This window comes from Durotheca rogersii, assembly GCF_024521655.1.
Source record: "Durotheca rogersii strain YMJ 92031201 chromosome Unknown GGS23scaffold_3, whole genome shotgun sequence".
Classification (NCBI taxonomy): domain Eukaryota; kingdom Fungi; phylum Ascomycota; class Sordariomycetes; order Xylariales; family Xylariaceae; genus Durotheca; species Durotheca rogersii.
Window position 1 is genome coordinate 2,678,538 of NW_026251234.1, and position 25,922 is coordinate 2,704,459.

The 25,922-nt window shown below is 56.3% G+C and overlaps 7 protein-coding genes across 7 annotated transcripts; 2 read left to right on the forward strand and 5 right to left on the reverse strand.

The window, feature by feature from the left end:
• Nucleotides 1–826: 826 nt before the first annotated feature.
• GGS23DRAFT_304596 (glycosyltransferase family 22 protein) lies at nucleotides 827–2,876 on the reverse strand. Its single transcript, XM_051512745.1, has 3 exons — nucleotides 2,776–2,876; nucleotides 2,247–2,696; nucleotides 827–2,184 (listed from the first exon to the last, which is right to left on the reverse strand). Exons 1-3 carry the CDS (start codon nucleotides 2,786–2,788, stop codon nucleotides 977–979), a joined length of 1,671 nt encoding a protein of 556 aa, XP_051375783.1. The 5' UTR covers nucleotides 2,789–2,876; the 3' UTR covers nucleotides 827–976.
• Nucleotides 2,877–3,296: 420 nt separating this feature from the next.
• Nucleotides 3,297–4,331, forward strand: GGS23DRAFT_553413 (Yos1-like-domain-containing protein). Its single transcript, XM_051515472.1, has 4 exons — nucleotides 3,297–3,559; nucleotides 3,685–3,744; nucleotides 3,794–3,904; nucleotides 3,967–4,331. The coding sequence occupies exons 1-4, from the start codon at nucleotides 3,343–3,345 to the stop codon at nucleotides 4,020–4,022; spliced, it is 444 nt and encodes a 147-aa protein (XP_051375784.1). The 5' UTR covers nucleotides 3,297–3,342; the 3' UTR covers nucleotides 4,023–4,331.
• GGS23DRAFT_553416 (cysteine proteinase) lies at nucleotides 4,332–7,869 on the reverse strand. Its single transcript, XM_051515473.1, has 4 exons — nucleotides 7,242–7,869; nucleotides 6,984–7,124; nucleotides 6,893–6,906; nucleotides 4,332–6,839 (listed from the first exon to the last, which is right to left on the reverse strand). Exons 1-4 carry the CDS (start codon nucleotides 7,278–7,280, stop codon nucleotides 4,805–4,807), a joined length of 2,229 nt encoding a protein of 742 aa, XP_051375785.1. The 5' UTR covers nucleotides 7,281–7,869; the 3' UTR covers nucleotides 4,332–4,804.
• A 3,200-nt stretch (nucleotides 7,870–11,069) lies between these two features.
• Nucleotides 11,070–13,647, reverse strand: GGS23DRAFT_553419 (mitochondrial phosphate carrier protein). The gene is made up of 4 exons (XM_051515474.1): nucleotides 13,178–13,647; nucleotides 12,643–12,973; nucleotides 11,793–12,581; nucleotides 11,070–11,726 (listed from the first exon to the last, which is right to left on the reverse strand). Exons 2-4 carry the CDS (start codon nucleotides 12,949–12,951, stop codon nucleotides 11,661–11,663), a joined length of 1,164 nt encoding a protein of 387 aa, XP_051375786.1. The 5' UTR covers nucleotides 12,952–12,973; nucleotides 13,178–13,647; the 3' UTR covers nucleotides 11,070–11,660.
• Nucleotides 13,648–14,615: 968 nt separating this feature from the next.
• GGS23DRAFT_553421 (uncharacterized protein) lies at nucleotides 14,616–16,483 on the forward strand. The gene is made up of 2 exons (XM_051515475.1): nucleotides 14,616–15,404; nucleotides 15,545–16,483. Exons 1-2 carry the CDS (start codon nucleotides 15,312–15,314, stop codon nucleotides 15,980–15,982), a joined length of 531 nt encoding a protein of 176 aa, XP_051375787.1. The 5' UTR covers nucleotides 14,616–15,311; the 3' UTR covers nucleotides 15,983–16,483.
• Nucleotides 16,484–16,935: 452 nt separating this feature from the next.
• On the reverse strand, nucleotides 16,936–17,791 carry GGS23DRAFT_593810 (uncharacterized protein; the record flags this gene model as incomplete). Its single annotated transcript, XM_051518076.1, has 2 exons — nucleotides 16,936–17,535; nucleotides 17,738–17,791. 2 exons carry the CDS (start codon nucleotides 17,789–17,791, stop codon nucleotides 16,936–16,938), a joined length of 654 nt encoding a protein of 217 aa, XP_051375788.1.
• Nucleotides 17,792–20,786: 2,995 nt separating this feature from the next.
• GGS23DRAFT_593811 (uncharacterized protein) lies at nucleotides 20,787–22,040 on the reverse strand (the record flags this gene model as incomplete). The annotated part of the gene is made up of 3 exons (XM_051518077.1): nucleotides 20,787–21,411; nucleotides 21,462–21,762; nucleotides 21,836–22,040. The coding sequence occupies 3 exons, from the start codon at nucleotides 22,038–22,040 to the stop codon at nucleotides 20,787–20,789; spliced, it is 1,131 nt and encodes a 376-aa protein (XP_051375789.1).
• Between the last annotated feature and the right edge of the window lie 3,882 nt (nucleotides 22,041–25,922).

Below are 25,922 nucleotides of genomic sequence, written 5' to 3' on the forward strand. Positions count from 1 at the left end.
CTGTTTTTTTTTTTTCAAGCCCTTACATATGAGTAGGCAGGTAGCACTTCGGTTACCAACGATCCAAGATGACGGCTCCTCAAACGGGTAGAGGTAGGGAGGCAGGCTGCACATGCCCACCGGTCCCTCCACCAACCCCGGCAAGTAAGCCGGGTCCGTATGCACATACCTACATATTTCGCAATAGCCTACTACGCACGTCTGTTACCACCCTTCATCTCACCCAACGATCCCCTATCTTGCGGGTAATATACATCTGCCCAAAACCCTGTCCGCACGCTGTTAGTCTGCTCGTAATTCGCCCACATTACCGACTAACAATCATACATACATTCATATATACCCATACCACGCCTCCCCACCAATTAGTCGCTCGTATGCACACACGCCACACATCCGTCCGTCTGGCTCCATGTCTCGTCAAAAACCCGAGGGCCACTGCCGTGGAATGGCGGTCTCACAGCCGAGGCGGCCGGCAGGTAGCGGACCTTTCTCTCTGTATGTGTGCGTGTGTGCCAACAGGAAGGGCGCAGAGAAATTCGGAGATGTATTTATATACCTACCTAGCTACCCCTGTCTTACGGCAGCGACAACAGCTAGTTCTCAGGCCGATGTCACCACGACCCGAGGCTACTCGATCACCCCAAAGGCTGCAGGGCGATACTACACGGGGTAACAACATCCTGAGTTGGGAGCTCTTGTCCCGGCGGCGCCAGGCTGTGCCATTTAAGATGCGAGGGGGAAATATACCCAGCCTCGCAAGTCGGACGACCTATCCAGGCAGCTCATCGCCAAAGCCTACATCTTATTGCAGCGTCCCGTCACCCCATGTATTACCACACTCAAGACAGCGCCGCTTGGGGTCGTCGGTCCCTATCCCCACTTACCGAGGACGATTCCTGGTGGGGCTTAAGACACATTACACCAAGCAGTCGTCATCTCTGTGTACTACTCATCTAGCCAAAAAGGGGCGGCTTCATTCTATTACGGCTCGTCTCGCTTCGCCGTCGCGTATTTTGCGTAGGATATGTATCTTTGGCTCCATCTTCGGGCCAAGCCACCACCCGCCCGTTAGTGACCTCGTGTACTCTCTGGCGTCCCTCACAACAGACCCTCTACCGAAAGTTTCGCCGAGGCCACTTTCAACGTCACTTCTCAACGGAGTACCTGGTTTTGCTACGTCAACGCCGGAAAAGCCTTCCACCACCCCTACCGTCTCCCAAGATCCGATCACCTTGGCAGAGTCTTCAGCAAGCACGTAGTCGAATTTCTCCCAGAATTCTGGGCTGCGCAACGCGTTCTCATCTTCAGTCTTGTCAAAATGGAACGTTATGTCGTTCGTAGGTCGCGGGTCGTTAGGGGGCCGGGGGTGCTGTCCGAAGAGGGTTACTCCCGTCATGCAAGACAATACGTCTGTATGTACCATGACGATCTGCAGGTCGGGGGACGAAGAAGAGGTGACCAGATTGCGCAGCTCCCAAAGCGCTTCACCCCCGGGATAGTTGAGAGATGATATGATGAGCATGCCGGTGCTCAGGGCGAACGAAATCAGTACCGAGCCGACGATCACCGCGGAGGCGAGCGCCCAAATTAAGGATTTCGCGCGGCGTGCGACTACGTAGTTTGCCGCAAGCGCTGCCGTGGCTGTCAACGGCGGCGCCACGTAGAAGATGAACCGCGCCTCTTTATGCGGCTGCAGGGAGTATATCGCCACGAAAAGCAAGCTGGGTACCACCAGCGGGCGTACCTGGCTCCTTGTTCCAGCGTTCCAAAGGGCATAAGGGATGAGAGCTGCCGTGCTCAAGGGGTTCGTAAGGATCTTGGGTATGGCGGACGTGAAGTAGTAATGCCAGGGCGAAACCCCCCATTCGGAGGAAGAGCCGAGGATGGCATTGTAGTAGAAGCCCCAAAGTTCCGGCCACAACGGCTTTTGCCAGAAATAGGAGTCAATCGGTAGTGACAACACCAGAGACATGATAAAGAAGACGAGGAAAGTAGGGATAACCCGGCCGAGGGAGATCCTAGAAGTAGCCAGACCATACAGGGTCGTCGTCGCCAGGAGAATGGCCAGTTCTGACCTAAACACGGCGGCGGCAATGGTTAGATTTGCAATGGCTACCCTGTAGCGTGTCACCTGCGATTTCGTCTCGGGTCGGTCTATCAATTGCGAGAACGCCAACGTCGCTATTTGCGTATTAGCCCAGTCCAGCTTCCTATCGAAATACGGTAGGGGAAGGTAAACCTACTCAAGCCAAAAGCAAACATGTTTGGTAGCGTTCTAGAGGCGTAGAACATGATGTGGAACTGGCTGAGCTGCAGTAAGGCATACCACCTCGCGGCCGACCTTCCAAACGCCCTCTCCACGTTAGACTTAAAAATCAACAAGGCGGCAGCGTTGAGGAGCCCTAAGACGCCTCTGACGACGAGCTGGGCGTGCTGGAAGCCCACCACGGCGATGACCGGCTGGCTGATCCCGGCCAGCAGGACGGGACCGACGAAGGTCCGGGGGACGGCGCCGGGAAAGTCGAAATGGTCGTACTGGGACGAGAGCCGACGATACACGTCGCTGGTGGGCGTCCCATATACGAGGATATCGTGGGCAGCCTGGATGTTGAAAGATTCCTCGACCTTGGTATAGGGGGCCACCAGCAGATGCACCACGATCAGTGCGGGTATTGCTAAGGATAGCAGGAGGTCTTAGGGAGGAGGGAGGTAACAGGAACGACGGTTAGCCACTAGCTGGGAGTTAAAGTAAGAGGTAGCTTGATATCATACCAAAGGCCGCCATTCTTTGCGTTCCTAAGATGGGAGTTGCGATGTGATGAGGTGGGATATAGGACGATTCCTAGAAGATAGGTCCCCTCCAGTGGCGAACGACCCGAGCCGAATGAATGCGCGCTGAATTTACAGGAACGCGGCCGTATTCGGTTTCGGTCCGGTAGGAGTGCAGTCCCAACAGCCCTGCTATTCCATAGGTAGCTGCTATTACCTCATATTGGGCTTGAATCAATGTGCCAGAAGGGGTTGAGAGGTGAGCGCGTAAGACACCTACCTACAGATCGATGCGATGCTTGAACAGTTTACTACAGCCTTCAATATCAGACCCAAGACGTGCCGGGGTACAAGACACATATGTGTGTGCTTGGTTACCCCCAAGGTACCTCCCAAAATCTGGGGTTGCGAATCGTACCTCGCAAGGCTGGCTGCCGGTCCGTTTCTGCAGGTCCGGGCGCCACGCTCGCCATTGACACCTGTCCTACTTGAGCCACGCTTGCCTAGGTACGTAGGTGGGTACCTAGTACCTGACCGTAGCACCACAAATACATCTGCACACCTACACTAATGATGCACATTCCACCTGGGCAGTCAGTCAAGCCTATAATACACACACACTCACCCACCATCCACCACCCTCACTGTCGACAACTTAGAAGACAACCCAGCGCTACACCTCCTCCCCCTTTCCAACGGGACTCAAAGCAGCACTCACCCCTTTCCACACATGTTGTCGCCCGCCTCCAGCTTGCCACGATGCTTCTCCTCGGGAACCTCCTCTACGGTACCCCCCTCCTCTCCCTCCTTTCCCTCTCTCTCCCTCTCTCGCTCCCGCGCCGCCCACCACCGAGACAGGAGCGCAGCAGCTAACCGGGAACTCTCGCTCCCGCGCGACAAAAAAAAAAACAGTCTCCGTCCTCCTCGTGAACGCGATCGCGATCCTATCTGAAGACCGCTTCCTCGCCCGCAGTATGCGCGCCGCCCCTCTCTCCCCTAGTACGCTAATCCCCCTCGGTAGTCAACCTCTCCTCCGCCTCCTACGACCCGGCTTTCGGCGCCGGCCCCGACTCCCAGAGCATCAAGGCCAAGGTAGTCAACCTGATCGCCAGCGTGCGCACCCTGATGCGAAGTACGTGTCCGCCCCGCCCCGTCTCCCCGGTTCGGTTCGCTGACGCGCCGGGTTCCGCGCAGTCCCCCTCATAGCCATCAACACCTTGATAATACTCTACGAGCTAGTCCTGGGCTAGGATGGCAGCAGCGCCGGCAGCACCAGGAGGAGGAGGAGGAGGAAGAGGAGGAAGGAAGAGGAAGGGAGGGGCCTAGAAGAAGAGCACGCAGGTTGGCATCGCGAAACGCCATGGGGCTCAGGGGAACATATATGTTTAAAAAAAGTTCAGGCGGGCGTTCAGGTTTTATACACCACTTAGGTTTGACAAGTCGCGATCGGTGGATCAAAGAACACGCGCGTTCCCGCGCTCCCTCCGTCTGAGAGCGCGAGGGAGAGAATCTGTGTGACGTAGAAAGAGTGCATGCGAGAGAAGGCTGCTAGTACCTGAAATACGCAGTGATGCGTACTCGAATAATAGTGTATTATTATGCCAACGAAGCTACGTCAAAAATCGGGTTAGCTCGATCGATGGCAACCGAGATGATCTAATCAAGATGATCTATCTTCTCTCGTACCCCCCCGACCTTTCCTCGGCGGATATATCCTGCTCTCTCTCTCCTCCACCTCCCTCCCCCCCAAGCTGCTGACCTTATCATACACCATGTACCCATGGCAACATGCGAGCGGCATCGATGTCAAGCGCCGCCAGTGCCAAGGCAGCCTCCCCTCTCAACAGTATCCGTAGCGAGCCTCAGCCGCGGTGTATTCTCCGCCAATGCTTACGAACCCTCGCACTTCATTTTAATACCCCCCGAACTCCATCTATGCCGTATCCGTTGTGGTAGGGCCGGATTGGGGTATGCGCAGAACTAACCCCCCGAAACGGGTCCTGTAAAAACAAACACCACCGGATAAATCACCTCACAACAGGTTGTGATGGCTCTTTTTTCGTCCGAGGTTGAAACTAAAGCTCTTCTTCGGCTTGGGCTGCTCCGGCTTGTTGTGATTATGTGCCGAGCTCTCGTCGCTTTGTCCGTTTGCCGGCGCCTCTAAGCTATCGCGTTTCGTCTTGTCCTTACCCAAGAATCCAAAGCTCTTTCTAGACATAGATTTACTCTCCTTGATCGGCTTCGCTAGCGGCGGTACGTTATTTTCTTCCTCGTTTTCCCTCTTGCCCTCTTCTTCGTTTATTTTTTTGCTCGCCTCGAGAGCTTTCTTCAACTCATCATGCTTGGTCTTGTGGGCGTCACGGAGCCGCGTTTTAGCCTCTTTGCGTTGCTTCTCCTTGGCCTTGTGTTCCTCTTTTTCTGCTACTCTGCGTGCTTTTTCTTGAGCTTTTGCTTCTTTCTTCTCTCGGTTCTTGTCCTCCTTCGATTTGGCGTCCTCCTTAGCCGCGGTTACCCCAGCCGGGGTTGCGGGGATCGGCGGCGCTGCATGATCCGAGGTCTGCGGCGCTGCTGGTAAAGGATTCGTTAGGTCAAAGATCATGTCAGGTGCTGTGGCAGCGTGGTCCAGTGTAGTCAATCCCTCGGGCTCTTCAGCCGGTCGGATCGGTTGCGTCACCTGTCTTGTCAGCCCAGGGATCTGACCGTTCGGCTGGCCGTCTTCTTGAGCAATGCCAGCCGTCTCGCTGGCTATCCTAACCTCCTCAAGCCCCTCTGCCTCCTGCTCGGCCCGCACCTTTTCAAATGTTGTCTCCTGGTAAAATAGAACATACGCACAAGCCATTCCCGGCTTGTCTCCAAAGAAATTTCGGACATAATGCTTATCGACTGGTTCCACCATCTCGTCGTCGAATAAGAGCCAGCCTCGGTCCTCTGTCTTGATTACCGCGACGTAGTGTCCATGGTATGCATTGCCGCCAATGTGAACGACGACCGCATAGAGCTCGTAGAGACGGTCTGGATCCTCGGCATCTTCTGTTGTATTAAACATCCTCATCTGATACGGGTACACCACACGATGGAAAAGCTTCTGTAACCGACTGTAGTCCTCTGTATATTTGAACCGCTTCAGATGCAACGCGAGAACCTTGGGTAATCGCTTGATCTTCATCCGCTTCTCGGCTTCTTGCAAGCCTCCGCAATGGTCGCAATGGAACTTATTCCTTTCGCACAACATCTCCTCGGCTGAAAACTTTTGCAAGCAGGCGGTTACCGAAGTGTGCTCTTCTAGGTCGATCGATAGATCCAGGAAGGTCTCGTCGCGCCGTGAAGTAGTCTCGCAGGTTAGGCACTTGGTTTCCGACGTCAACACACCTTCGAAGATATTATGTACCCAGCCCGTCCCTGGGGAGTTCGTGCCGTTCGAAGTGGTCTTGGCGACTGCGCCTAGAGCAGTTTTGAGGGATTCCTCGAGACCCTCATGACGAAGGGACGCCTCTTCGCTTAACAACCGATTAGCAGTGCTCTCAACATTGGAGATGATGTCATTGAGCACGAGCCCATAAAACTCGTGAGCATCTTGGTGCATCGAATTCCGAAACATTTCGTTGTCGCGCTTGAATATCTCGAGGAAGCGCTGCGGGCTGAGGACTCCTGTACGGACAGTGCTGTCGACGAGAGCCATAAATATATCTCGCAGGCCCGTGAAGGTACACTCGTCCATGCCGTAGGTGCTAGTACTTTCCTGCGCCAGCTCTAATATGGGGCCTTTCAGCATGGCCTGCTTCTTCTTGTATTCCGGGGTGTCGGGCTTGTCTTCTGGTCGGACTGGCTGTGGTTGTTGTCCTGCGTTGATCTGTTTCCGCTTCTCTATAGCTTCTGCGGCGAGGCTCTTCTTGTTCCCATTCGCGCCCCCGTGCGCGCTTCCATTCGCCACCGGGGCTCTGATCTGCACGTTGACCCTGGGTCGGTTGCCGTTGGGCGTGTCTGAAGGGGACAGCGGTGGAAATTTGAGGACTTGTTCTCGAAAAGGCGCGGTATAGTAGAGGGCTTGGACGATAGAATTGCAATAGCTAGTCGCCGTCAGCTCTATTTTCTTCCAGCGCGTAGGATACGGAAGCCTTACCAGGTATTACCAAACTACGCCACCCAGGTTAGTATTTCTTATAAAGCAAACGAAGCATAGACGCTGGGCGGAGAGGCTCGGGGAGGCTCACATTTTCCATGCCGAAGAACTTGTCACTCCCGTCTTGTCGGAGTGCGCCGGCATTCTGGAGCATCTTCTCTAACGGCGTAACCTCCGGCGCGGCTTCGTCCTTCTTCTTCTGTGCATCTTTGCCTGCTGGGGATGTGGCAGACTAGTGAATCATCAGCTTTCTTGGCCAATTGCTACGCACGCAGCTCAACTTCTGCGAGACGTTGCACCCTATGTAGGCACGTCCACCGCAGCTTTAAACTAGGGTCTAATTACTCACGGCAGCGCCGGCTTTCCACTTGTTCAAAAAACTCGCCATAACGGAGGCGTAAGCAAGCGAATGGCCGGTGCAGCGGGGGGTTGGTCGTGACAAGCCAGCGTCGGAGCGCGGCAGTCAGTCAGCGAGGGAAGAGGCAGGCGATGGCCACAGTCATGCGATGAGGTTATATAGAAAGCAGCGACACAGGGTTATGGTGAGAGATAAATTCACTAGACAGCACAGATTCGCGTTGAGTAAGCTGTCTAGGCTACGCCGCCAATGTGTCGGGCGTATCCGTTGTTGGGATGTCCGAGTCGCCCAGATTCCAATAGCTTCGGCGGGTTAGCCGATATTCGTCCTAGACACGCGCGCGACCTGCACGGCAAGTCGATCTCGACGGCGGGACCTAGGAGGAGACGGCAATGGATTATCGGCTGCGAGGTGATCGAGGTTGAGATGCGCAAGGCTGTATAATATCTATCGCGTGAGAGGATCCGGAGACGATCGAGAGGTCAGTATGTCTATAGACGAGGTGGGTAGGTCGGGTAGGCAGGTAAGGTCGGCGGACGACGACGTGGACAAGGTAAAGGTGAGTAGGCGGTAGGTAAGAGGTAGGTTGAGTTGCCGGAGGAGGGTTCGGTCGGAATGGGTTTGGAGGTACTAAAGTATGGCCGGGATCGATGGGCGGGTGGGTGTCGCTAAAGGAGCCCACTGAGAGCCACATTTAACTCAGCACTACAGGAGGCGTTAAAAGATGGGGTAATTGGAATTCCGGCTCCTTCGCCCTCGCGTACAGGTACCTAAGATACCTAGCGACGGGTCCCCCTGACGGGTACCATACCAGTTCTCTCAGGTACCTTTGAGAGAGGTGCAGGTAGGGTCCATAGGTGTATCTGCCGTCTCCTTACATTACCTTAGGTAGGTACCTAGGTACCTATAGGTTGAAGGTACCTAATCTAGTGCATGTAGGGGCCTCGGTCGATGGACCAGCTCCACCTAAGGTGCCTACACCTTTCGTAGGAGATACCTCCCCATTGTTGGCAGTTCTCCGGACATCCATTTTATATAGGTGCCTATGTACGTATTGTATTCACGCATACGTACATATAAGGCGATTCTCCACTCATGCTGTCGATCCGCTGATTCCTTTGAAGCCACCCACGTACTCGTAATGGGTATACGCGGAGCGTAGCGTTAGGTAATATCCAGCATTGGTTCGACGGCAGGCTTATAGGTGCCCATCTAAGGTAATTGTAATTAAGCGTGTCGGGGTTTATGTAATGTAAAACATGTGCCCACCCACCTACGATATTATGTAGTGTCTACGTCTACGATGCCTGCACGACCAGGAACACCCATGGGGATGGGGATCATCAGATTAACGGAACCCCATCCTTACTACGTTATTATGTAGCATACATCCAATACGAGGGCCGAGTTGCAGCGAGTTGTAGGTGCATACTATAGGTATGTAGGCACCTTGCACACTTCCAGATGCATTAGGTTCTTCTCTAGTTTGCTTCCCATGCCACCCAAGATACCACGCGATACTGGGTAATCAGATGAATAGGAGTGGCCTAGATGCCAAACCCGCCCACTGCAGGGGGAACACGCCGGGCTAAGGGTTATGAGCAAGGCACCAGATCAGCCCTAGAAACGACAACCGCCTCAGCACAGAGTCGGATCTAGTCTATAAAGAAGGCGTGGAGAGCGGTGTTAGACGGAGTAGGAGGCAAGCTGTTATTAACAAGTCGCACGGGGTGCGAGGAACATTATAAAAGGTATTAGTAAAGGTTCCGAGGTTTGCCCGCCAGGCACCGGGCCCGAATGCCCAGATAACTTCGGTGCGTGGCCGTCGACTCCCTCCTCTCCTACCCCGCCGTCTCTCGATCCCGCACTCGACCTTGACACACACAACTCGACGTCCGGGCTGGCGTTGCTCTGGCCTACTGATTTAAAGACTAACTCGTTCTCACGGCTGCTCGGTCCCGTTCCAACTCGGAAACGTAGGCAACTCGCTAGGTACGCTTCTAGCTTTGCCGGGCGTGGCCCACCACTCAGTACACAGATACCTACGTCGTAGGGACCCCGACGCAGAGTGTTGAATCTGATCCCCAGCTCGGCTGCCATTGGCAAGTCGGCGGGATTGACTTAGGTGGGGGGGAACCGGGGCCTCACCATGGTCTTTTCCATCGGTGTCTCACTAGCTCCACATGCCATGCTCCCAAAGTAGGCCAAGAGCAGGCATCGCCTGTGGTTCGACCATCCCACGAGTTCTAGGCCCGAAGGAGCAGGTGATCACCACGGTGCTGCTAGGACTGCTGGTCCCAATGCTGCGGGCAGGCATGGCCCACCGTCCATCGCCCGCATCGATCACTGATCAGTGACGACGAGATCGAGGCAACCGGCGCCACGCCGAGTTTCGAGACGGACGGTATCACCGCGCTGTGGCAGCCAAGTCTCCCGTCCCATATCCCGTAGGGCTGTCGTGGTCGCCACGGCCGTGGTCTGCGACACGGGAAAGGCGCGCCTCGTCGCACATCATCGTTGTCGTTCTCCTCGAAAAGACGGCGATTCCGCACCTCCTCTCTTCCTTGCTCACCAAACACCAACTACGTCGATTACTTTTACGATACTAACTCAAGCACCTACATACCCAGAATCTGGTTATCGAGTGGCATGGGGTGCTAGCGGCCAACAACGGGGGGGAATCTACCTGACAAGGGCGGGGGGACGCAGTACTACGCACGCAGGCGACAACGCCCTTAGATGATGCGCCTGTTGGCGGGACCAACAAATATTGTTTTTCCTTAGTCCTGCAGGTGGCCCCGAACGGTAGCCAACCCCAGCTCGCCGACCACACGGTGGACTCGGCCGAATTTCTCCTCTTGATCCCAGGGCCATTGGTGTCCCAAGAGGGTTAAATGTGAGCGGTCACGATATCGTGCGTTTCCCTCCACGCTCAGCCCGACACTTCTGGTCACCCGCCGTAGCTACGCTCGAAGTGGAAAGAATCTGCTCCAAGGACGGACAAGCCCTCAGCCCAGGCGCCATTGCCGGGAGGACCTGAAGGCCACCTCTTGCTTCCACACCTCGAGCGTCCGTGGCGGCCGCTTTCTTTTCTTGACGCTGCTTGGCTCTGCTGTGCTACCCATTATTCGCTGATCTGCACATAGTCAGAACCGAGAAAGCGCCGCCCTGCATTCTGCCTCAGCCAACGAGCGGCTGTTCTACGCACGAGATGCGGTAGTCGGGTGGTGGGTGCATCTCGTGGAAAACGCGCAATGACGGAATCCGGAGGTGTGGTGTGGCCAGCCCGCCCTATGGCCGTCAGTTGAAAATCCATGTGGCAGGCCTGTAGGCCCCTGATGCTTGTGATGGTCTTGTTGTGAGGCGTCGCCTTCTAGAAGGCGGCGGGTGATACATCGAAGGCCGCACGTAGCACATATCACCATTCGCACTGGCTGACTTACACGCCTACACGCCTACCAGCATACACACGCACACGCACGTACAGACCTACCTCGTAGCTCTCACACCACACATACATACATGCACTCCCACCGGATGTAGAATCCCGCTGAGCGCACAGGCAACCCAAGCCGACTCGGGTGAGCACGAAGCCGCTTTACAGCCTGCAGGGCAATAAACGACGCAACCTAGCCCGCTTCGACTAGCCACCTACATGATCCCCGCCGCTCTCCAATAGCCGTGGGTTGTATGCTCTCGTTACTAATGATCGTGAAAGGGCATAGCACGATTTTCCTGAGGTGTGACACCCTTGGCGCCCTCAGTGTGCACACATCCTTCGCACATTTCTATTACTCGCTGCTGCTACGTAGTAGGAGGCGAACGGCTACTCGAACGAACTAGGACCTTTTATACGGAGGAGCCCCTGCTCTGCTGCCCCCCCAAAACCGGAATTGGGTTTCCGTTTACGTCCGAACTTACGGGACGCATTAGCAGTAATCCGATGGACGTCTCCATCCTCACCAGGCGAGAACTGACGGACCCGACCCTACCAAGGACTTCCGAGTCCACCAATAGGGTCCGGGCGATCGCTTGTTGGATCGTATGTGCAGCTATTCTATACGCAGATGACTGAAATGCGCCCCCAGCTAGTAGACCGGTGAAGGGTTTCGATATGGGGGCGGTTATTCTCGCGCCACGGGCGGGCTCGAGGGCCTACTACCATCGGGAACTTACTAAGATGAAAAATAGGGGAGTGGATTCTATGGTTACTACTGCAGCCCCCAGTGTCCAGCGCCCAGGACCTGATACCCGATCTTAGCTTGAATCCATTTAACTACCTACATATAATGGATCCGTACTCGAACAGCCAAAATCCATTCGGAAAGCACCCCGCTAGATGAATCATTTCCCCCGGTCCACATCTTACACATACCGAACTTTCATATTCTCGAGCACGACCTGTTCATATTACTTCTTCTCAGGCGGTGCGGCCCCTCCGGTCGTCGGGAAGCCCATGAACATCTTGAAATAGTCCTGGCATACCGTTAGCGTCGAGCCCTGGGCTACTTATTAGCACGAACCTCGGGAGGAAGCACTCACGTAAATCATCCACTGGAGGCCGGTAAGAGTACCGATCATGACGATTCTGACGGGGAGGCCGTTCCACAACCCCACGAACCCTATATCCCGATAGTTCCGGGCTACGGCGGCTCCGAAGCCCTCGCCGACCTGCCGGTTGGCATTCAGCTTGCTGACGAGGACGTCGGCCGGATGCGACACGATCGCGCAGAGAATGCCGGCCAGGTAACCACCGGTGAAGGAGACGGCTGTCTGGGCAGCCTTGCCATAATCATCCTTCTTTCCGGGTAGACGACCGTAGATCTTCTCCACGATGGTCTCGAAAGAGGCAAACTTCATCATGGTGTAAGGGATTTGGCGGCCCCAGAGGGGATAGAGACCCTTGTATAACCCGCCGACGCCTTCGGACGCCGTGATCTTCCTTATGCCGTCGAAGGTACCCTTATATGGGGGTGGGATTGTCGTCTGCATACGGACCTTGACGGCCTCGAACGGACAGAGGGCAAGGTCGGCGAGGACCTCGGCCGAGGCAGAGGCTGCCAGGTACAGCACCGTCTTGTACCGGTACGCGTTTTCGGGGCCCACGACGTCAGAATACTTCTTCTTAAAGTATTCGTACCAGCCGTACTTGAAGGCCCCCTGAGCCGAGTAGCCAAACAACGTGGGGCCCCATCCTGTGAATATACCCGACAAGCCCTCTTGCCGCAGAATTATCCCCCAGCCCTGGAAGTTCCCCTTGTATAGCTTCGCGTCGACTTGGCGACGGCATTTTACGAGATCGAGAGGCGTCACAGCAGTGTGGGTCAACCCCTGAGATTCACACATGTGAGAGGGGGTTCCGACCGTCAGAGGTGCCGCTCTGTTCACTTACACAGGCGAGAAGGCCACCAAAGGTGGCGGCCGCATAGAATGTAGGGGTGTACAGCTCCAACGTGCCCGAGGAGGCCTGCGTTGCCTCGCTGACTTTATCAAATCCCTGCCGAGCTCCGGTACCGAGTTTCTGCGCTTTGCCCTTGGCATCGTCAACGATGGAGTAGGCGCCGTAGAGTTCTGGGCGGGCCTGATACGGCGTGGCCCCGGTCGCGGGACTGGCCCGGGCCCGCGAGTTCAACGGCCGCGGATTCAACGGCGAGCTAAGGGAATGCTGGAGGACATGCTGGCTCGGGAATAGGTAGGCCATGGCGAGAGATTCCCGTCTACGTCTGCAAGTACCGGATTAGTGCGCTCTAGTTGCGGCCAACATGGATAAATGACGACGAGACTGGGGCACGAGGTACGTAATGCTTCCGTGATCCCCGATTGTCTACTATTCTAGCGGGGAGGGAACAGCGAAATCTATTGACGTGGAATGCGGAGCAGTATAAAGCATCGCGGTTCCGAGCTAAATAGGTAGGTATGATACTAACCTAGACACGCTATAGCTACTAGTATTCTGGCACTGTTGCTGTGGCCACGCGGAGAGACTCTAGGCGGATGAGGGTTCTCGAGGTGCAGAGGTGTGATGAGGGCGAGATGAGGGAGGAGAGAGGTCGGGATTGGAAGCTCCGGAGATAAGAAAGCCTTATTACCTGAGGTGCGGGCGGTAAGGCAGGGAACAGTTCATACGGAGCTTGACACAATGCTACGCAAAGTTGGACGACCCTCCTCACCCAGCCTGTCCCGGTTGCAGCTAGAAGGGAACCAGAGAGAGCGAGGACGAGACGTCTCGATTGGCAGGGCCATGACGTCGGCAGCCCAGCCGAGTACCTCTTACACCCAGGCAAGAAGTGCCGGGTACCAGAGGAGGTAGACCTAGAGGTAGGTACCTACCATATAGGGAGGGGGGGGTCTATGGACAGTATGTCAGCCATAGAGTCGGGGTACCGACACGGTAACAAAATCTAGTAAGGGTTACCTTAGCTGGTCATTCTTTCGGAGGGGCTAAAAGAATTACAGCAAGGGTCGCGGTACCGACCTTATTACCTTCCCTTCTTATAATTTCAGGATGGTTTTTATGACTACGTAGGAACTAATGTCCAGACGGATATAATAATGTCCAGACGGATATAATGTCTATATATTCCATAGGTACCTACCTACCTACCTAGACCACCTACCTACCTAGACCTGTTGTCTTCATCTTTTTTCTACAAATACCATGATCTACTACCTATCTACGAACCTATCTTCGAACCTATCTGCGAACCTATAGGAGCTAGTTCGCGCGTGGAATCTATCTATCTATCTTCGAACCTGTGGGAGCTAGTTTAGGCGTATGGAATCTATCTATCTTCGAACTTATGGAGCTAGTTCGCGTGCGTGGAATCTATCTACCTATCTTCGAACCTATCTTTGAATCTATGGGAGCTAGTTCGCGCGCGTAGAATCTATCTATCTTCGAACCTATCTTCGAACCTATGAAAGAGGTAGGTAGGTAGGTAGGTAGGAGGTTAAGAGGTAGGTAACAGACGTAAAAGATACAAAGATACAAAGGTACGTACTTAGTAACCTAGAGGTAACCGGGTAATCCTATAGAATGTACCTTTTTTTAAAATAAAGACATTATGTCCGGATGGTAACTATGTCGAGAAATGGTAATAATGTTAGCCTAGAGTTTAATTTACTCTTATTACGAGGTAGATACTATGTCTAGTCATAGAAAGGGTTGCTGACATAGTATCAATAAACCCCCCCCTCCCTGTATGGTACCTACCTGACCTGAAGTACCTGGACTGTCTTGGGAGCTGGGTAGGAGGTATCTGTCGGTGTCATTTAGATAGAATGCGCGACGTTAAATATAGGTACTTCTTCTTCTTCTTCCTGCCTGTACCTATACCACGACCGGGTCTGCGCCCGTTACCCACCCGCCCCCATACATACCTGCACCTGTGTCCTTCACTCACTGGTTCAAGAAGCGACACGCCGCTTACGACGATAGGGGTACCTATATATACCTACCTACCTCTAGGCTTACCTGTCTCACTAAGCCGTAAGAATTGCCAGTATCCTCTAAGGCTTAAAGGCCGTCCATATTGGCGCTGCTCAGTTCGTTAACTACATAATTCTTTGCATATACTACACTACGCAGTGTGAGGATAGGTAACCCTATCACGGTTACGGGCGACGTGCATAATTGCCTGGTACCTGAGGCAGGTAGCTACTCACTGCCCCACCTCACATGGGGCAGGAGGAGGTTCCGTCATCTTTTTGGCCCTCCCCCACCGCAAGCCCGGACCCAAGAACCCCCTACCCGTCCTGCCTGTCTTATCGCGGGCCGACGATAAACTCACCCAGCCTGTATTGGCCCAAATTCGTCAGAAGAGCTCTTTTGCCGCGCGCGAGACGACCGCCGAGATCCCATCCCATCCTCGCATCCGTGACAAACCGCAACGAATACCCCCACGGCCTCGCACTCGACCGAATTTTTCTTCTTCTTCGAAACGTCTTGCTGTCCCGAAAGAAGGAGGACACCGATCACGACACGCGGCCTGCTTCTCTTAGCCCAGCGCCCTTCCCTCGAATACCGCCCCCCGTAGAATATATCGTTCGTCGTCCGCCGACATGGCACAAGCGGTGAAGACGTCAGCCCCCGCCGGGCCCGCGGCCGAGTCGAGCGGGCCGTTCGTCTCGCAGTGGTCGTCGCGGTACCGCGGGGTACGTACGCAGGAGCTGGCGTCCTGCAGTTTTTTTCTTTTTTTCCCTTTGTTCCTCACCCTCCCTCCCCGCTCCCCCCTTTCCCTCCCCTTTTCTAGGCCACGACCGAACGGGACAAAGCGGGGCTGACGGGCGGGCAGGCGACGGTGCAGGACCTGGAGCCGCCGGCGGCGCTGACGCTGACGCCGACGGACGCGATCTCGGTGGCGCTGCAGTCGGCGTTCGAGCGGGACTACACGCACCTGGCGGTGGTGGACGGGGCGGACCGGTCGGCGCTGCTGGGGTACGTGGCGATCCCGGCGCTGCGGGCGGCGCTCGACGCCGGCGCCGTGCGGCCCGCCGACCCCGTCGCCCGCGCCATGGCCCGCTTCCAGCGCCGCGGCCGCCCCTACCGCGTCATCACCCCCGCCACCCCGCTCGAGGACCTCGAGGCCTTCTTCGACGGCCGCGACCCCGGCCGGGGCCCCCACGCCGAGCCCCGCGACTTCGCCATCGTCACCGACGACGACCGCCGCTTCGTCCTCGGCGTCGCCACCCGCGCCGACCTCGAGGAGTTCGTCAAGAGGCGTCCCGCCTGAGTTATACCCCCCCCCCTCCAACTCTCCCGGTGGGGTGCCGCGCGTGTGGCGGCAGGAGGAAGAGGAGCAGGAGGAGGAGGAACGGCGAGGAGGAGCCCACGGGGTGGGATAGTGAATGAGAAGGACGCGGCGCGGCGCAGGGGTGCGTGTGTGGGGTTCGCGTGGGATCGATGCCTGCACGACGACGCCGACGGCAGTAGACTGCTTAACATACTTCAGCTGGGGCGAATAGTGGTACGGCTTGGTCGCAGGCAGGCTAGGCGATCATGATTACCCGAGTTCGAGAACGAGGGGGAGGAGGGGCGGAAAGGGGTTGCAGCGCTACGGAGGCCTTGGTGACATTGAGACTTGAGACTGTATTACGCTGGGGCCACGGGGGTCTTCAGCCCCTGGGACCCCTCAGAATGGGGGCATTCAACACCTCGAGCTAGGGCCGGGCGGGAATCAGGGGGGGGGTGCAAGGTGAGGTCTCGTTCAACAGCATAATGGGCTCGAGCGAGAATACGGGTTCGAGTTGTATTAGGCAGATCGGCGTCGAATAGAACGCAATTTAAACATCCAGTTGTCGGGTGCTACGTGCCGCAGATCGACGCGGTCATCTCCCCTTTCAGCGTATTTCCACTCCGTCTCCTCTCGTACCCAGGGGACGGCGGGGGCCGGAACTGATCTCTTCCGCTTGGGGATAGGCCCCCGTCTCTCCCCGCCTCATCGTGAACCAACGTCACCGCAGCCTAACCATGTCCCCCCGCCTGTGTCCCCCCCCTGCTCCCTTCCCCTTCCCCCTTTCTCTTGCATCCCTTCTCCCCAGTCCGAATGGTCCCGCGCCCGGTCCTCCTCCTCCTCCTCCTCCTCGATTCCCTGAAACCGTCCGCAAAAAAAAAAGAACAGCAGCAACCGCCAACCGCAACCGCGGCCTCGCCTCGCCTCGCCTCGCATCCGGCCCTCTCTCTTACTTACTCGGGCGCCCAATCGTACACCATCTTGAAGCTGTAGAACTGGCCCTTCTTGGCGACGACGAGGTTGCGCACGTAGCGGCGCTCGCCGCCGACGTCCTGGAAGCCCCAGGCCTGGAGGGCGGTCCAGTCGGAGTCGAGGCTCTCGACGAAGCTGAGCACGAGGGTGGTGGCGGCGTCGGCGTCGCCGTCGGGGCCGTCGTCGGGCAGCCAGTCGCGCGCGACCGCGTCGTCCTCGACCCAGCCCCGGTCGCGGGCCTCGCCGGCGGCGAGCGCGCGCAGCTCCGCCAGGCTCAGGTGGCGGCTGCGGCCGCGCACGCGCCCGAACAGCCAGTCGGCGTGCTCGCGGAACCGGTTGTCGAGGCAGCGGTGCTCCGTCGTGCCCTTGAGCCCGGCCCCGCCCACCGCCTGCTCGATGTCGATGTGCGTCGCCACCTCGTCCTCCGCCGCCGCCGGCTCCGTCTCCACCGCCGCCCGGGGCGCCCCCTGGTACTGCTTCACGTGCAGCGTCACCGACGCCGCCCCGATGGCCTTGCGCACGAGCCAGCTGACGCCCTGCAGCGTGAGCGCCGGGTCGACGCTGTCCGAGAGGGCTTTGTTCTGCGCGCGCGGGGGAGGGGAAGGACGCGGGGATCTGGTTAGTCGGGGTTGTCCTGTTGGGTTAGGGGGTGGTAGTGGTGGCGGCGATACCTGCTGTTATCAAGAGAGGCGGTCGGGATTGGGGATTTGGGAGGTGACGGGTGTCGGGGGGACGGGGGGTTGTCTTGGGCGAGGCTAGTCTGGTCGGGCGGCGTCAACTTACCAGAACCCACTTGCCGTTCAGATCCCGAACTGTCTTAGATGCCGGGGCCGCCATGACGTTTTTTGGTGTTTCGATTCGGTGGGGGGCGGAGACGAATGACTCGTGGCGGGCGGAAGTATGACGAGCTCCGGGTTGGATGGATGCGTCTATGCGACGAGCTGCCCCTCTAGGATTCGAGATGACCAGAGCTGTACCTAGCCTAGTTAGCTCCGTCGACGGCTCGGTCGGGTGACATCGAGGCCGGAGAGAGAATACCTAGGCAAGATGGCGATGGACTTGTTTTCAATTGAACGTCAGAAGGAGGGGGGGGAGGGGGTTGTCGATCCTCGTACGTATGCTAAAGCACAGAGGCCACTGGACCTGGGCGACGACAACGAGATCTTCAAATAGGGACGAGGCGGGGATGAAGAAAAGCACGAGAGCTAGGAAGCGTGGGAGCGAGTGGAAGAGATGAGGAGGGGAGACTACGAGACAGATCTTATCGAAATTCGAGAGGGAGACACAGAATAGGCGCGAGCATGTGAGAATTGGCGACGGCTGTGGGAACGGGCTCGCTTCGCAGCCGACAACTCTTCATTTGGGCAGTCCATCGACGATCAGATGCCTCCATCGCGAATCGCAGCTTGGGGGCGTCCCGAGGCATGACGCGCCTAGATGGTAATAATAGTATGTAGGTAGGTTAGGTACCTACCTGTTGGGTGGTGTCTGTAGGGAGCGGGTCGCTGTCACAAGGTACCTAGGCTGGTAGGAGTGTAGCGGAGGTTAGGAGGTAGGTAGGCAGTATATGCTGGGCAGCATACACGTGTATGTACATCCCCGGATTCGCGGAGATGGGGAATGGACAGCCCCCTGGCGGGCGCATCCAGGGGCACCAGGTAATACGTGGTCTATACCTTAGGTAGTACCTGGAGGTACTTGGATGTAAAACCCCGTTCCCTTCGCGGCTGATCTCTCCTTTTGCCCTTTGCCTAGGTGGTAGGTAGGTAGGTACATACCTAGGTACCTACCTCCTCGAGCTTAGGCACCCAAGGTACCTAAGGTAGGCTACCGTACACGCCTAGACAGGTACCTACCTACATAGGTATACCGCCGAGACCATCCCCCCGCCCGTAACAAGTGAGGTGGGGGTGGTGGGGGACGGCTTCCTAATCGGGCGCGCCCAGGCACGCGAAGCCGACCGGTCGAGAGGTCAGGTGGCCGGCCTGTAACGAACCTGTTAGGAAACACGGCAAGGTAGCAGGTAACTCACCACCTAGCTCTGCTGGTAGGGGGAAAGGGTGCGAAATCGCACCATGTTACCGTGCGTTGCTATTTAAAGCGTGCTGCGTTATCGACTGGCAACACCTAGCCTATCAGGCGCCGCGCGGGGACAATTCCGCCGGGTTCACCACTCTGGATTTCCAACTCACGCCTTGCCTTAGGTCCTAACTTACCTACCCTGACCTCGCCTACATCGTAACGCTTACTTGCGAGGTAGGCAAGGGAGATATCCCTCCCCCGTAGGCATTCATTCTACCGTGTCCAGCTCGGCACCAGCGTGTGCACATAGGTAATAGGTAGCATATAGTAGGCGGGTGCAAGCATGCGGGGGGCGCTAGCCCCCAAAGCAGCCGCCATGGCGACGGGACGGCCATGGGTCAAGGGTGGAGGCGGGCAGCGAAACGTCGCGACGAGGGCGGGTTGGCCTTGTCGCGATCGACGGCGCGGCCGACTACTGTCCGAGGTTGGCGGGCGGAGGAGGGGAACAGAAACCTCTAGTATCCAGGCGGACTGCTGCCGCTCCGACGGCCATCACGCATCCCGACAGCTAAGGGGTGAGGGAAGGAAGGGGACGGGTGTGCAGACGACGGGCGCTCGGGTCGGCCAGCTCTGGAGCGGCGCTGTGTTGCTGTATCGAACACGTCTCTCGTCCCGAACGTATTTGCGACCCAGCAGGATGTGGGCGCACACAGTAGGTATGCGATCACCTAGATCATGGACTAGGTTACCTCCCGGCTAGTAGGCGCGCACCGTATAAGCCTATGCCTCATCGGACGATACGGCGCCAGGTAGATACCTAGGTAGCCTAGGGCGTCACATAGCCGTCTACTCAGAGGTAGGTATCATCAGGGTTACATTACAGGTAGGAGGAGGTAGGTAGGCATTTCAACCGCAGTCACCGGTACAAGAAGCTCCCCTAGAGCACTTTGCCGTTCGGTAGGTACCTATCTAAAGTACATACATCGGCCTCCGCAACAACTATCACATCGCGTGCTCGTTACGTGCTCATGTATCGTTACCAGGTATTGTTCCATATGTGCCCGGCGAGGTAGTCCCATACCCAAGGCTCACATTCTGGTCACGAGTCGGATCAATCTTTGCCTGACAATTAATGGCTTATCTATGGACCGGGTAAGGCCATATCGAAAGATGCACCGACGAACCCCCACAGGATCGAGCCTGGCTAGAGAGCATCGACGTCCACCCGAGCTCGCACACCCAAGCCTAAGCTTGCTTCCGCCGTCGAGGTAACGACCACCTCGCGTCCACGGCCCACGGCTCACGGGGCGCCCTCTCCTCCCCTCCCCCTTCCCCCCCTTACGTTGCGCGCACCAGACCCCCAGCCACGTCGATCGCCTTGGCCTGCGCAGGAGCTGATCGCATCTCGACAGCTGCGCTCTAATGTCTTTCTCTTATTATAGTGATTAGATCCTAGGGCTAAGCAGGGCGAATCTAAACCGCCCGCGACGGCATGCATACGCGTTCTTCAACGAAGGGGGAGAAACCAAAAAGGGGGATATCCTACTCGTACAGTGTCTCTCACTCTCTCTCTCTCTCTGCTCCTGTACACCGGAAGTTTTATAGACGACATGCCACCATTGCCTGTGATCTAAGTCCATCATCGACCCGTTATCATGGAGTCATCACCGGCTTCTTCTAAGCCTTGCCTCCTGGCATCGCCAAGATTCGAGATAGCCATCACCGTACGGCTGCTCCCGCAAACCCCGCTGCGGAAGGCAAGTCGACTCGGGAGATGGTCGGGTTTGCCACGGACAATGGCTTGCCGGGGTCACGGCCACCATTTCATCCTCTTGTAGCTTTCGATGACCTCGACAACCAAATCCTTCGTGATCGTCGGCTTCTCGTACTGGAACCCGACCACCGACTCTAGCCGGCTGCCGTCCATGCTGAGATCCGTGTCCTTCAGCAACTCCTTCTCCATAAACGGAGTCAGCGGGCCCGGTCTCGTTATTCCGGCATCGGCGAGGAGCTCGGCCCATGGTCCGAGAACGTCGTCGTTGACGTCGTCCACGACGCTGTCCATGTTGAGGCGGGCGAGGTTGCTCAGGAGCTGGCCCTGGAACCCCGTCTCGATCCCGAAAACCTGGCCGATAATGTTGGCAATCGTGCCCTGGTTCGTCACGCCTTTGTCGACGACGTTGAATATAGGCACCGGGCCCATGCTCTTCTCGTCCCAATTGGCCTTGCCCGCGTCGTACCAACCGGCAACGGCCCACAGAGCCCGTGTAACATCGTCGATGTGGGCTGTGTTCGTGCGCAAATCTTTGGTCCACAGCCACTTCATCTCCTCATTGAGCGCCTGGTAGACGCGCGCCATGCAGAGCGCTGTCGCTACCCATTGCGACGCATACGGCCCGTAGACGTGGGGCAGGCGCACGACGACGAGATTCAAACTACGCTGGTTAGGCTCAGTCGCTTCTTCTTGGATGTGGTCCCGGCTTACCCTTCGATCTTGGCCAACTCCTCTTCAGCTTGCAGCTTGAACACCGCAATCCTGCTCCAGGGCTTGAGCTTGTCGCCCTCTTTGCTGGGCGACGAGTTCGGCTTGTAGACCATGCCCGTGCTTAACTCCACAAAGCACTTAACTTTTCGTCTCGCCGCCTCGTTGCCGACGGCCAACGACAGGCCCAGGGATCGTACTTTGTATACTTCGTCTTCTTGAGAATACCTCGTCTCGCCGCCGCAGTTAAACACGAAATCCCACTGTTTGCCGTTGGTCCGGTCAAATATCCGCGCTAGCGCCTCTGGATGGAGAGAAGGTCGGGATTAGCAGGGCCCAGAGGACAGAGACGGGCGGGATGCCGTTTTGGGACGTACGCTCTTTGCTCGCATCTGCTTGCATGAATTTGTCGGAGGAACATGCGGCCTCGAACTCGGGTGGGAGCCAGGCCAGTTGCGGTAGGACTTTGTCAACTAGGCGAATTTCGGATGCGAGGTCGTTCTCGTGTATGTATCGGGCTAAGAACCGTCCGACATAGCCCAGCCCGCCGATGATGAGCACCGACGGTTTTTCTGCCGCCATCGTGCGCGACGCTGAGACCCAGAAGGATGCGAGGGAGTTGGAACTGGGCGGAAGCAGAGCGTGAGGTGGTAAGGGAGAAGGAAAAGAAGAGAGAGAAGGGGAAGAAACGGGGAAAGGATTCGAGACGGGACGTGAGCGCGGGCGCGGGGCTTGGTGTCCGAGGAAGGGGGAAGATCGCGGATAGTGGATGACGAAACAAGGCTATTTGATCTTTTTAAAAATCGATTTGTCTTCTCACTTTTTTTTTTCTTCCCTCCCGTCTTGGAGACTTAAGAGGGGACAGGACTCGAACAAGCTACGGAGCACCGACACGACGGTTATGTACTAAAGACCCAAGGGAATGCCTGTACTGTCTGCGGTGGAGAAGGAGTCCCGTCGAGAGGTGTCAGCTGCCCGGAGCTAGTAATATGAGTTCATTTCACGGTTTAGGGGGGGAGGGGAGGGGGAGGGCGGATCCAGTCCAAGCGAGAGAGGCCAGCCCTATATAGACGGGACAAGCAGCTAATAGACCCGGGGGAGGGCGCGCGAGGGTGTGTACTTTGTCCGCCCGCTCAGCGCACGATGGCTAGTGCAACGTGGACCAGGAAGAAGAAGGGATAGGGGAGGGGAGGTGAGAGAAAAGCGCGCGACAGAAGCCAGAGGATGGAAAGAAAAAAAAATTATGTGCCGTACATGTGTGCAATGTGACGCAGGGGAGGCTTGGGGGTTATTATGTATGCACGTATGTATGTGCGGAAGAGGTGGATGTGAAGGTGGATGTTGTAGGTAGGTAGATAGGCAGGTACTGGATCCATGTAGGAGGTATCGAGACGTACGTCGATATGCAAAGTATCATCATGAATGAATCCATGTACGGACGTGGTGGATGTGTGGATTTGTGTGGGTGTGTGGATGTGTGGATGTGTGTGGACGTGTGGATGTGTGGATGTGGGCAGCGTGTGTCTCCTGCATAGAACATTGAAGGAGGAGAGAGAGAGCCCTGGAACTCGCCTTCTTTTCTTTCCATTTCTTCTTCCATTTCTCACCGATCCCTCCTCGTCTCGTTTCAATTCTCGACCCTTTCCCCCATTTCTCCCCGTCGCCCTTGAAAGCTAGGTACACGCCCTCACGCATCCAACCTATCCTACGCGGACCAACTTCTCGTCCGCCATACTGTACATACACACATACATGTAGGCATACCTCCTAGGTACCTCCTACTCACCTCACATACCGGGCCAGACAGGCTACCCGGGCTGAGGCCGAGCTTGGTCGATGGAGTATCAGGAGGAGAAGTTGTGGGGACCAACCGGTTGCTCCTTGTGGTTCCTTGTGGCTCATTTATTTTATGCACCCGGTGGTTGCGGTAACCGCTTAACCACCCCCTCTCTGCTTGCGCTGGCCTGCCCGCGCCCCTGGCCCGCGCTGCGTACTCATACTGGTAACATGCCTACCTTCTATACACGCCTACATACACGTACCTACATAGGACGAAAGACGTGCAGGGGTGGATGTACCTAAAGCAAGCACCGGAGGCGTTGGGCCGCCAGATATCGAACTGATCTGGTTGAGGCGGCTCGTCCTCATTAGGGGGCCGCACCGAAGAAGAACGAGCTTACCTCCTCCCTTCTTGCCAGATGCCTCACCTGTGTATGTATGCACGTGCGTACGTACGTACGTGAGGAACACAGACACGCATCACATCCGTGCCTCTCGACAAGTTACCTTACCTCCTAGGTAGGCAGACATGCAGATATGAAGGTGCGTACACAAGGTTATGTGCGATGCGTATGTAGGCAAGGTGGAAGCGTGCCCATGTCACCAGACGGGTCGGCAACCTACCTAGCGGTACCTAAGATGTCTGTTTAGGAGGTATCCCAGCCTAGCCTTAGGTAGGTTAGGTACCTACGGGTTCCGCTCCGTCAGGGGTCGGGTACCTCAGGTAGGTATCTAACGTGCATGCGCTGAGTCCAGCTCTTAATAGACCTATTATTAGGCTATGTTGGACCATATGTACGTGCGGATCAAGTAGGTAAGGTCAGGCAATCTTCGGCGCCTACCAAGAGGCCGGCTCCCTCTTCGTCAACCGACCTCTCCCGTCCCAGGGAGCAGAGACGGATGAGAAGGCCGTGGTAAGCGGCAGGTTGCGCATCTACATAGTGGACATTGCTCATATGTCGGCACCATGTTGGTCTGCGACCTCCCTCCCGGGCAGGTAGACGACAAGCAGGTGGGGGATATGGCGAGGAACTGGACCGATAGTATTTCGCTGCATCGTGGCATACACCCGCTGCCTTGCGCGTTGATGCTGCTACGTAGGTAGTACACGTTGACAGCGCCAATGCCCGCCTCAGCGCTCCCGCACATACCTCCTACATATATAGGTACACACGTATCCTCTCCTTCTCCTGCATCTATAGAAACCTGTTATGCAATGTAACTTGAAGGGTGCGCCCACCGCAGACCTGAGCATGCGCGTATGTTTGGGGATATGGTGAGACCATGGTCTCAAAGTCGTGGTGCCGTGCGGAATAGCGGAGAAGGAAAACCGGCAAAGAACGAAGCCAAGTGTGGATTCGTTCTGACGGGACGGCAATAATAGCGAAGAGCGAGCTGGCGAAGAGAGCCGGGTACCGGAACTTGCCGCTTTCTTCAACACTCTTCCTTGCAGGCTTCCTCACTCGCAGTCGGGGGAGGGCCCTGAAAACTGACGAGGCGAGACGTTGCTGGCGGACGAGATCACGAGGAATGGCGAGAAGGCAAACACGATTAGGATTAAAGGAGGCCCCTCTTATGGTTGGACCGCGCGCTGCAAGTCTACGATGGGCAACTGAGGCGAAACCTGAGATCGATCACTTACACCAGGTAGCACGACGAAAACCTGAAACGCATACAAGAACAATAGGTACATACCTATCCAGGAGGTAATACTGAACGTGAGAGTGGAAAGGGGGGGTTTTTTTTTTTGAAATAAATAAATAAATAAAAACATGATACACCAGCCTGGACAGTTTCGCGGGAGGCATCTACCTACCTACCTAGACCTTGATTATATCAGGTATATCACACCACGATATACCGACGTTAGGTACCTGCCTACCTTAGGTGCCTACACCAGCTCATTAATACCTCCTAATTCACCATATTGCTCGCTTCTATCGTCGATATTGCCGGTGTTATAGGGATTCCGTGGTATCGATCAATGCGGGACGGCATTCTGCAGCCCTCTCCTACCCTCCCACCTACCTAACTAGGCAGGTTTGTCTGCTCAGGTAGCCTCCGCCCGCTGGCCGTGTGCTAATCTCCCATCCGCTGAGCCGCAAGGAGGAGGCTTCAACCCCGGAACGAGACGGCAGACGCGCACCACACGACAGCGCTCGGCGCACCAGGCGCGATGCTTCCTCAGCAAGGCAACTTATTAGGCGGCACCCGACCATCGAGGCAGATAGATATATCTACCGAGGCAAATAGAGAGATACCTACCTCCATACCGCGGGAGGTAGGGAGGTACGGACCTGGGGTAGGGTAGGTACCTAAGTAGGTAGATAGGTAGGTAGGCAGGTACTATACAGATTACAGCGACACGTCTTTGTCGCCCTCTTTTCTCCCTTGTCTTTCCCGCTTCCCTCTCGTCTCTCTCCTCCAACACGCAAAGTTGTCCTCTTCCCACCCAAGAGCCCACCGCCACTAAACCCCGTTCCCTCTCCAAATTCTGCATCCGCTTGGCCTCATTTAACCCGACCCTCCATTGGACGCTGCGCTGGAAGTGTCTGCGTACTTCCACACGGCCACGTACCCTTCCTCGAAAGTATGTGAAGGTACGCAGATAAGGAAACAGTGAAGAAGAGAAATGGGTGACGAGGCTTCATCCGATGTTGCATTTCACCCGCCCCCAGCATCGTC